General features: G+C 46.0%; 1 protein-coding gene across 1 annotated transcript; it reads right to left on the bottom strand.

Annotated features, from left to right (window-relative positions):
* Nucleotides 1-7,055: 7,055 nt before the first annotated feature.
* Nucleotides 7,056-8,336, bottom strand: LOC136514963 (peroxidase P7-like). Its single transcript, XM_066508661.1, has 3 exons — nt 8,245-8,336; nt 7,991-8,150; nt 7,056-7,808 (listed from the first exon to the last, which is right to left on the bottom strand). Exons 1-3 carry the CDS (start codon nt 8,334-8,336, stop codon nt 7,056-7,058), a joined length of 1,005 nt encoding a protein of 334 aa, XP_066364758.1.
* Nucleotides 8,337-11,679: the final 3,343 nt, after the last annotated feature.

The following is an 11,679-nucleotide window of genomic DNA, read 5'->3' as shown; positions in this document are numbered from 1 at the left end:
GGATTGATAGCTAAATCTTGGGATTAGAGTGGTTGCAATTTGGCTATCAAAACTTCCTCTACTTGATCGGGAGATGATTTCTTCTCTTCCTCAGGGAGTTCATTATGAATGCTAGTGCAGGGAGTCTTTCCACTAATTCTATCAAGCATAGACCTTGCTTCACTAGCAGATAGATGAAGGAAAGCTCCTCTAAAGGCTACATCAAGGGATTCCATGGAGTCCTTGCTAAGACCCATGTAAAAATGTTGAAGAAGTATAGGGTCTTGAATGGCAATGTCCGAGCCAGTGATGATGGGTTCGTTGAAATTATCCCACGATGTACAAAGAAATTCGTCTTCTAGTTGTCTAAAATTTAGAACCCCTTTTTGAAGGCTGACCACTTTAGAGATGGAAAAGAAACGTAAACAAAATTTAGAGTATAACATTTCCCAATCTCCTTGCATACTTCCTATGGTTTGACTGTACCAATGTTTAGCTCTTCCCATCAAAGAAAACGGAAACAACTTCCATCTTACGGTTTTGTCAGACATACCAGTGATACGCCAGAATTCACAGGTCTGTTCAAACTCTTGTAGGTGTGAGTATGTGTTTTCATTGACTTCTCCCGAGAAGGATTTATTCTGTATCAATTTTATAAAACACGGACGCAGCTCATAGCCAGGTGTTAGGATAGGCTTTGAAGATTTTGGTGGCTCTAGGCTTGCTCTCATGGGTATAGCATATTGATTGATAGGAGTGGAATCCATGCTAAAATAAAAAGTAAAATCAAAGAAAGAATAAAAGATAAAATGTTAAGCTAGGCTCAAAGTTAATTCAACAACCGTTTTCTCAGCAATGGTGCTAGAAAACTTGTTGGTATTTATTAACGCACACAGATAATTCCGCTAGCGCACAGAAACCGCTGTAGCTTTCACCGAAAAGTATTTCAAGTATCGTATCCACAGGAAAACATGTGAGACTAACTACGGTCTAACTTAACAAGGGGTAGCGACTAGGTTAAGGGTTAACTTAACTAGGAGTAGCAACAAGGCTAAGAATAAATAGGAGCATAGAGAGGAAAACTAAGGTTCTCTAGTTCTAACTTGGGTAAGTTATGTCTTCTACTATTCAACTGGGAATATTACTAGGGAAAGACACCAGCAGATGATGCTTTCCTTTGCAACCGCATCCTACATACGCCTACAGACGGGAGGTGGACTATAAAGGATCAACGAAGCTATATAGTACAGGCTATATAAAACTTATGTCACTCATGTGATATACCACCTTCCGGAATGCAGGCTGCATCCACGATTAACCTAAGTCTAAGCACCACGCTTACACTTACGATTAATACTTTACTCCCACTATGTAGAGAATAAAGCACTCAAAAGAGTCACAAACTTGATGAAAAATATAAACAAAATGCTTACTTGAATCAGAAGTTGATTACTAGAGAAATCTTAGAAGCAAGCTTAGGTAGAACTTAAATCCACCAAGGTACAAGCCATAGAGAGAGCACCGATAGGCCAGTACTTCCTGCAAACTCTTTTCTCACTCTCTATCTCACTATTTCTATTTATAAGACTAGATCTTATAGAGCACTAATCTTCTCTTGATAGATGGCTCTGATTCTAACAAGGAGAATATGAAATAGGGTTTTAGGATGGGTCCAGGGAGGGTGGCAGGGGCTGATATATAGGCCGGAGTGTCCAACATGAGGCCTTGGATCAAACCGACTTAAAGGACAGCATAGATGCAACCTAGGAGACGGTGGAGAACCAACTTAGCAACGAGGGGTTGACTAGTGGACCCCAAGGGCTAGGCAGCCTACATGTGAGGCTGGCCGTCCCCACATGTCAGTGTCTCAGGCTCTACTTTGGTGGAGAGCCTCTTGTAGTCTTCTAGAGTCTTCCCACGTTGGTTTCGCTACTGAATTACGCGATTTCCTATGACGAATAAGTCCCCCTTGGCGAATTTCTAGATAAACCCTGCTAAAAACACAGATTCACCAAAACTCATGAAATTTATTAGTTTAAACCTCTATACCTATGTTTGATGATGGAATTAAGTATAAATACATGTTATGTTGACATTTTATAATTGATGTTAGTGATCGTCAACAGTGGACGTGAGAATGCAAGAGGAAATCAAACGACAAGTGGCACTATAGTTGAGCCAGAGGCAATCAACATCATAGCATGGACTTAACATTAGCCCCCCTCAGCTAAGAAGCAGCTACGCTTCCACTGAGTGCCCAAATCAAGATGACGCATTGCAACACTTCCCTGTGGATGACATCACCGTGCCATTGACGCCATGTGAGCTGCACATTCCCATGGTCAATGCCTATGCCACAGTCTTGGTGGCATACAGTATTGTTTCTCCTGTGGTCCCTGATAAGACACCAAGAAGCCATGGGAATCCAATTCTACCTGGCTATTGTAGCGTCTTAGTGGATAGAGTTATCAAAGATTATAGGGAAGTGGCTCTTGACTTCCTTGGAGGTGATGGGGAGAAGACCCTAGGACAAGCAAAGCATTCATTCATTTTATGGCACAAGCGCTACATCATTATTCCCGGTGAGGCGGCTAGGGTACTATCGCCTCCTCCTCAACTACCTCATGAAAGGTGCGGATGAAAGTGAACGAAACAGTTTTTCAATAATTAATCATTCTCAATTATTGGCTTATCGCCTCATAATAACCATTTACTCCCAAACATTTTTGTACTCATAGGTCTCCCAACCTAAGTCCAGTTCTTCCATCCCATGATGATCATCAGAGTGCTCTAGACGATGATGATGCTCTGGATGATGATCATGCGTTCCATGGCATGACTACATCTCCATCTCCATCTCCACCATGGCGGTCTCCCCTTCCTCCGCCTCCCGCGCCAAAGAGCCAGAAGAGGCCCTCGGCCCCGGTGAAGTCCTCGGTGAAGAAGAAATCTAGTGGTCGTAAAACAAAGCCCCCTCTGGAGAAGCTGCCTTACGACAAGTTTGAAGAGGAATCAAAAGCGGTGGTACAAAGAGTTTTAGATAACTAGAAGCGAGGTATAGCAGAATCAAGAGCAAAGAGGTTGGAACTTTAGATAAACTAGCCAAAGCCGTGTTACATAGCTCGACAAGAACTAAGGAAAAAAAGCAATGAGCACGAGAAAAAGAAGTGTGAGGCACTTAAGCCCTCGCCATTATCAAACTATGAACACTCTCTTGACAAGTCATATAAGGAGTCGAGGAAAGCAAAGATAGCAGGGAAAGATGTTGCACAGCTCGGGCAGCAATCTAAGCAATCTATCGACCCGCTAATTGTTGAGGGTGATTGTACAAACGCACAAGGCGGTCCAATCGATAGGGAGGCACTTGAAGACTTCATGGCCACCATAGGTCTCACAACTGAACAACTCATGGGGGAGCATCAATACCAATAGGCAACTTTGATATTTACCGGACCTATGTGTATGGCCAGAGTCTTGTCAACCCTAAGTACTACTCATCACTGGGTACGCAAATGTTCTTGTTAAACAAGTGGTACTTAAAAGTGACTGCTAATGATGAAGCAGCATGGCTTGTTGCCAGAGTGAGACCAGAGCATTACTTGGGCTATGACATTGTACAAATTGAGTTCAATGAATTACACCAACTATTAAACAGGGACACTCTCGACAAATCTCTCCTCAGCTGCTGGTGTGTGTAAGTGATTCTTTCTACAATTGAATTGAAGTAACTTGCATGTTAGTTCGTTGTTCATATATAGTTATCCTCACACTATATATATTCTTTTGTACTATATATATGCAGATATGAGATGCTGAAACTAAAGAAAAAAGGGATGACTAATGTTGGTTTCATTGATCCGAATCACGTATTCAAGGATAGGGTTACTCCATATGATAGATGATGACCTCAAGTGGAGAAGCTTCTGTTCAGGTTCTTAGATAAGAACGCCAACAAGACACTGATACTCTTCCCATATGGCTTCAAGTGAATGCGAATGTCTTGTGCCCATTTTATTTTGCTTACTCAATGTTGACTTTAGTTAATGAGTTATGCCTACGTATAAACATGTAGCTTTCACTGGATACTGCTGGTCATCGATATGACCAGGAGTCGTGTAAAAATCTTTGACTTAGCGACAAGACCCCGAGCGGATTACCAAGAAATCCTCGATATACTCTAGTGGTAATTTCGGTCTCGCACACACTGTATACTCTCTTATGCTATTTTAATGATATAACTCTATTTATTTATTTTGTTGAGCAGTGCTTGGAAAACATTCGTCGAGAAACACCATTATGGTAATTGGGAAGTGTCTCTGCATATAGTCTAATACTCAGTAAGTACTAGCTAGGTTACCGTATCTTTATTTAGTTCAATTCATTATTACCATGCTTCATTGGTTGATGATGAATCATTTTCTCGTAAAGTGGTGTCTGTAGCAGGGATCGGGGAACAACTTATGTGGATACTACGTCTGTGAGTTCCTCATGGAGTACTCAAGGAGAACAAGTGAAGAGATCCTCGAAGTACGTAAAAATATACACAATTTATTTATTACCATTGTATTGATATATATAATCATATATATTCATACTTTTCCTTTCATTCGAATTGAAGATTGAACGAAGGAAGCAAAAGGTCCTGCGATGTGAACAGACCAAAGCAATTCAAGATGTATTGTCAGGATTACTTATGGAGCAGGTCATAGATCCCAAGGGCGCGTACTACTATGACCCTAAAGAATTCATACCTAGTATCCAAACGACGAAAGATTAGGGTTGCAAGAAATCCCATGGACATGAGTACAAGGTTTTTGTGACTTTATTATGTACATATATATTCCATGCATGCACAACCTCTTGAAATATTTGTATATATATAGTTCCATATATTTTAGTGTGTTATTTATGTATAATTCTCGAACGGAACCTTATACATATGTATATATGGACGTATATTAGCAGCGTAGAATTCATATACGAAAAGCTAATCGAAACAAAAAAGAATTGAATTGAAAAGAAACCATAAAATGAAAAGGAAAGAAATAGAAAAAAGAACATTTAGTACCATTTGGAAACACCAATCGGGACTAAACGTGCTAGCCCCCGTGCAATGTCTAGGGGCACATTTAGTTCCGGTTGGTAGTCGCAACCGAGACTAAAGGTCCACTTTTAGTCTCGGTTCCCAGAACCGAGACTAAAGGGGGGCCTTTAGTCTCGGATTCTCAATCCCGGTTGAGAAACCGGGACTAAAGGGGTTTCCCAACCGGGACTGATGCTCAGTCCTACACTAGTGTTTTTTAAGCCAACCAATCAAGATGGATGTGGAAGAATCTTTCGTAAAACAAAACATACATGAAAGAACAAGCTCATGTTGAAAACAAACTAGCAATCCAAACTTTTGGGGATGCTTAATGGAAGTTGAAGTTAACTTCATAAGTATAGTTTCTTTCTTTCACAATCCTGAGTTAAATTGTTCGTTTTGTCATATAAATGAATCTATTCAACACCTGCTTTTTGATTGTGCATATGCTAATTTCTTGTGGAGAGCTGTTCATTTATTGTTTGGAATCCCAAGACCAATTAATATACATGACTTATTTAATAGATTGTGTAAATTGGGGGGTGGAGGACAAACATAATCTACCTTTATACTGCAGCGGCAGCATTGTGCTGGACTATTTGGGTCACAAGAAATGAAGTGGTGTTTGACAGATGTAGACCAAAAACATTTTTGCAGGGGAACACATTGGCTTCGGCAGTCGGCACAGCTACAGCGCCATGAGGACCAAGAGATGCTCCTACAGGCTGCTCGGCTACTAGAGGAGGCTGCGTTGCGTTTTTTGCGTCGTGTGGATGGTTATCTACTCATTGGATTGGTCCCCATTAGTGTAACTCGGGTGTCTGTTCAATTTCAGCTTGAACACATGTTTGCTTGGGCTATGGGTTCAAAGTAGTCTGTAATAAGTGGCCTGATTCTACCTTGTGTAGATGAAGCTGGATTTTTTTTTATAAATCCTTTATCTAAAAAAATACACTAGCGGCCATTAAACTTGTGGCTATGTTCCACTAGGTCCACGAACTTTTAAAATCGAAATAGGTCTCTTTGAACTTGTTATGTTGTGCACTGCAAGTCCATATCCCTTCCGGGTGCGCTGTCTAGAATAATATTTTATACAAAAAAACACCCTGATATTGTCATCTTCTATCTCCAGCCATCCTTCTGCTCCAGTGAGGAGCGACGACACCTCCTGCTCCAGCGGCTCGGCCTCATCTCCAACTTGCCACCACCGCCACCTCTCTTGCCTCCCCACTCGCCGTTGCCTCCCATGTCTCCCTCGGCCTCCCATGCTAATTATTATTACAGATCGAGTGGGACGTGATGGGAATGTTTGATATATAGTGACTATGTTGTGACCTCCCAAGTAAGGGCATCTTTTTTTTTTTGAAAGTTCAAGTAAGGGCATCTATGGATCAGAACATGAGGATGGGCACAAGCCTTAAAAATCATACATGAAGAGACTACTTGTTGCATATTAATTTATTTTTGAAATGGTTACTAAAACGATAATTGAGAGATTAGTAGTACCACACGCACCACCATACCCCGACCTAAAATGTTTCTATTAGGCTGCAAATAGCTTAGCAGCAGCTTGGCATGTTGAGAATATCGCCAGTTCTCTTATTTTTTTTATTAAGGAACAGAGCTTTTAAACATAATTATAGCCATAACAAACATTACATTGCTACTTGGGAGCATAGTGTGATGTCAAGATTAAAAAAGGGCAACCTGTTAATTGCACCATGTATGGTAACTTGTGCACCTCCATGGAACATTATATAAATGGCACTAGAAACAGATTTAAATCAAAAATGGGAAAAAAGAATGAAACTACGATCAATTAATTGTACACCTTTGAAGGTAGAAGAACAGCAAGAACCGATAAAAGAAGCAACAAGAGGTCAAAACAGAAACAACATCATGTTGCATTGGGATTAATCTGCAACTCGTATATGCAATGTACGAGTAGCAGCGGTAGCAGCAACTGCTGGTGTGTGGATATTGCTTCACGGCCTCAGTTACCGCTATTGGTGGCGCTGCAGACTCTCCTAATCTCACCCTGGCTGCCGGTGAGCACCTGGATGCCTCCCATTTTCACCATCGCCCCCGCGAACCGTGCCATCCATGTGACCGGGTTGGCGGCATTGTCCTTCACCATCTTGTTGGTGGTGGCGCTGCTCGTTAACGTCTGGTCCGACGTGAACATCACTTGCCCGGTGGCCAAGTTGGTGTAATACTGGTTGCTCAGCTTGTTGGGGTCCGTCACACGGTTGTTGTTCAGCACGGTGCCGCCCCCGCCTTGCGATGGGCACACTGCCTTGAGCCCTTGGGCGAAGGTGGCGTTCATGGTCGTGTCCACGGTGGGGTACAGCCGGGGCGTGACGAAGGAGCAGTGCGTTTGGCCGAAGGAGTGCGCGCCGGAGAGCGCCACCAGGTCGGTTGGGTTGAGGCCCTTCTTGTCGAAGCTCGTGATGAGGTCTTGGACCTGCATGTTCGGAGCAGGGAGGTTTCCGAAAATGTCGTTCATGTTGGACACGAATCCGTCGCGCCGGCCGCCGGGCATGGCGAAGGCGAAGCCACCGGAGAGGATGGCGGAGTCACGCGCCGCATAGGCGAGGATGTCGGCGCAGGAGACTACGCCTGGGCAGACGGCCTCCACGGCCGCCTTGATCGTGTTCACTTCGGCGTAACCGCGCAGCGGGATGGCTAACTTCTCCGGCTGTGAGTTGTTATTGGACTGATCGAGCAGAATGGAAGCGTCGCAACCCTGAAATGAAAAAAACCAATTCATCTATGGTCAATTACGTATGCGTGTGCTTGTAGTGCTATTACATACAGACACTATACATCTTCTTTTAACGATGTTTTGTTGTAACCATGCATTATCACTCACAATTTCATATAAAAGTATGTATATGTGTCACAAGAGGAAGACCAATTAATCATTACCCTGACGAAACAGTCATGGAAGAAGAGGCGCACAAAGGCGGCGCCCATGGTGGGGTCGTTGTAGATGATCTTCTGAGTGGCATTGCGGACCGCCTCCTCGGCTTCTGGGCATGACGAGCTGTAGAAGTTGTACTGCAATGCCGTACCAGATGCCATCAGCCTGTTCGCTTGCTCGTAAACGATCGTAAATTTCCAGCTGGGAACAGTGTTTTTCTCTCACACCAAACCAGCCAGCAGTAAATAATCCACGATACGATACGGCCTCCCGAACAGGCTGCATGCTCAGCGCAGCTGCGGCTATCACCATGATTACTAAGGCCTGGCATGCTGAGGTCACCATTGCCATGTCCTGATCGGTGTAAGCTATGCAAAGCCTTCAGAAATAAAACCTGGAGACAGGTTCAGGCTGTGTGTGTGTGTGATGAAAGAGGTGTCAATGGAGTGTTTGATGGTGACACCAGTGTGGTCTCTGCGGGTATTTATAGATAAAGAAGCGAGGAAACAAACGTTTCTAATCCATCTCTCCAGTTCAGGGAGCAAGTTCACTGCTTTTTTTTTTCTGTTTTGCGTTCGATAATGTAAGTCAACTACCGAAACAATGATTTGGGAGGTAATGCTGCACCATAAACTGGTTACAACTATTGGTAGGTTCAGAATGCGGCTAGTTCTTGGCGTGTTGACACTTGACATTGCCGATCGATCATACCTACGTGCTTAATCACTTTCAGGATTGGAAAACTTTAGTTTGAGCGCACTGACATTATGGTGTGAAGAGTGAGAAATTCAATATCACTGACAACGCAGCTAGCTTAGGGCAAGATTCCATGTACCTAATCAAGCTGTATGTTGACTTCGATTCGGGAACTCTCTACCGACAGACAAACAGAAGCAACGATAGAATGAAATGGGCCGTGTACTTTAATTGTTGGACAAGCATACATGTGTCCGATGAAGAACGTTGTCTCATTTATTAATTTACTTATCTAAGACAATGTATCTTTTTATTGATTGAGGTCGCATATGATTATATGTGGACATATCTTATTATTTGCAGATTTGGGGACAAGCTAAGTATATATTGCCGACATTCTCTCCGCTAATTATTGTTGCATCTGTTTGTTAACAAGAATGTCCACCAACTGGCGGGTCGTTAGCACATACTCCTCCGTCCCAAAAAGAGTGTCGTTTTTTTTACTTTCGGACATCTTGTTTGACTATCCGTCTTGTGGGGGTATGGCCCCCGGTATCCACTGCAGACCATATGGGCTGCGCCCTCAGGGGCGGCCTAGCCCACAAGACGAAACCTTGCGGGGCACGACTCTAGTCGGCGCCTTCCACAAGACATCTGGAAGATATCCCAAAGATACTACGAGATCTGTTAGGATATGTATGATCCCAAGATTCATGTAATTAGTTATTACTTTTCGGTTATCTCTCAGATCTAACCGACTTGTAACCCTGCTCCCCGGACTATATAAGGCGGGCAGGGACCCCCTCCAAAGACAGGCAATATCATACGATAGCTAATACAAACCAACAGACCACAGGAGTAAGGTATTACGTCATACTGACGTCCTGAACCTGTCTAACTCGTGTGTCTCTGTTGCTTTCTTGTTCTTGATCTCACGCTCCCCTGCGGATCAATCTACCTTCGTGGGATACCCCTCGGAGGACTGCCGACAATATTTTGTCGACAGTTGGCGCGCTAGGTAGGGGTTGTGCGTGTTGTTTACTTGTCGAACAAGATGACTTTTTCCGCAGGCTCTTCGTCCCTTCCGTAGCCCGGCAAGATCTTCATGGTCGGATCCATCTCGTGGGTCATCAACGCTGACGGAGTCGGAGAGCTCCTCGAGCCGGTGCAGATCGTTTCTGCGCCGACCATCCCCGCGCCTGCAACTGCAGATCTGATCTTGGAACCACTTCCAAGGTCGACTTCATCTATCGGAGGCTGCTCGGGAAACTCCAGGGGTTACGGCCCTACCCTTCGGGTTCACCAACGCCGCTGCCGCTTACCAACATGCCCTGAGGAGCAGATTCGCCGACTAGGTTAAAGACGTCCATCCTCTCGCCGACCAGATAGCGCCATACGCCACCGACCAGACTTTCTGTCTAAAGCTAAGTCACGCTTTAATATTTTCTAAATATTCTCCAGTCTCCATATATCGCCGCAATGTTTCTCCGAACTGTTTTCTCCATATTTGCTCTCCAAACGATTTTCTGAACCCCCGAACAGTCCTGTTGATGCTCGGACGCCTCCAGAGATGGCCTTGTCTCCGGCTCCTCTCTACACATGCTATGGGCTCCGCGCTCTGCGTTATGGGTGGTCGGCAGCGGCTCCTTGGTCACGCCTGTTCCTCCTACACGTGCATGGGCTCCGCGCTCCGCGTTATGGTTAATGGGCTAGCTAGGGCTGGAGACTCAGCTACACACTAACTGTTCGAGCGGTTTATATTAAATACATCTTCGCTCCAACTGATTGTCAAGCTACATACGCTATTTTTTCTCCGGAGTTCATATATTTTTACATCATGTAATACTCGTTCTACATGTTTGTATTGCAGGATCATCGTCCAAGTGATCGGACCACCTAGTGCTCGGACTTCTCCACCAATCAACTGGTCGGACCGCTAGGTTCATGGACTTCGTCGTCGACCAGTTGATCGGACTGTTCGCCGGTTGCTTCTACTCAATGCTCACTTCACCACCGACCAGTTGACCAGACTGTCCGTCGCTCGTGCTTCATCGCCAGCGACGTCGGGGACTCCTCAGCGCTCGGTTTCTTCATGCTCGAGGAGTAAGTCGGCACACTTCACCGCACGAACGTCGCCAGTGACGCCGGAGACTCCTCGATGCTCGGACCTCGCCAGCTTCGCTTAGGACTCCTCGGTGCTCGAACATCACTGCCTACGCTGGGGACTCCTCGGTGCTCGGTCATCGCCAGCGACGCCGGGGACTCCTCGCTCCTCGGTGCTCGGACCTCGCCGGCTTCGTCGGGGACTCCTCGGTGCTCGAACATCGCCGCCTACATTGGGGACTCCTCGGTGCTCGGTCATCGCCAGCGACGCCGGGGACTCGCTCCTCGGTGCTCGGTCATCGCCAGCGACGTCGGGACTCCTCGCTCCTCGGTGCACGGTCATCGCCAGCTTCATCGGGAACTCCTCGGTGCTCGAACATCGCCGCCTACGCCGGGGACTCCTCGCTCCTTGGTGCTCGGTCATCGCCAGCGACGCCGGGGACTCCTCGCTCCTCGGTGCTCGGACATCACCAGCGACGCTGAGGACTCCTCGCTCCTCGGTGCTTGGTCATCGCCTGCGACGCCGGGGACTCCTCGCTCCTCGGTGCTCAGACATCACCAGCGACATCGGGGACTCCTCGCTCCTCGGTGCTCTGTCGTCGCCAGCGACACCGGGGACTCCTCGCTCCTCGGTGCTCGGTCATCGCCAGCGACACCGGGGATTCCTCGCTCCTCGGAGCTCGGTCATCGCCAGCGACGCCGGGGACTCCTCGCTCCTCGGTGCTCGGACATCGCCAGCGACACCGGGGACTCCTCGGTGCTCAGACATCACCAGCGATGCCGGGACTCCTCGCTTCTCGGTGCTCGATCATCGCCAGCGACGCCAGGGACTCCTCGCTCCTCGGTGCTCGAACATCACCAGTGATGCCACGGACTCCTCGCTCCTAGGTGCTCG

The sequence above is a fragment of the Miscanthus floridulus genome, chromosome 17 (genome assembly GCF_019320115.1).
Source record: "Miscanthus floridulus cultivar M001 chromosome 17, ASM1932011v1, whole genome shotgun sequence".
Taxonomy (NCBI): Eukaryota; Viridiplantae; Streptophyta; class Magnoliopsida; order Poales; family Poaceae; genus Miscanthus; species Miscanthus floridulus.
The sequence above is the reverse complement of the archived record's forward strand: the minus strand, read 5'-3'. Positions and strand labels throughout refer to the sequence as shown.

Bases quoted from the DNA above. Each gene is read 5' to 3' on its own strand.
- LOC136514963 (XM_066508661.1), bottom strand. From the start codon at position 8,336: ATGGCAATGGTGACCTCAGCATGCCAGGCCTTAGTAATCATGGTGATA. The intron at 8,151-8,244 runs GTATCGTGGATT...GCAAGCGAACAG, and splicing joins CCTGTTCGGGAGGCCGTATC to GCTGATGGCATCTGGTACGG. The intron at 7,809-7,990 runs GTAATGATTAAT...TTTTCATTTCAG, and splicing joins TCCATGACTGTTTCGTCAGG to GGTTGCGACGCTTCCATTCT.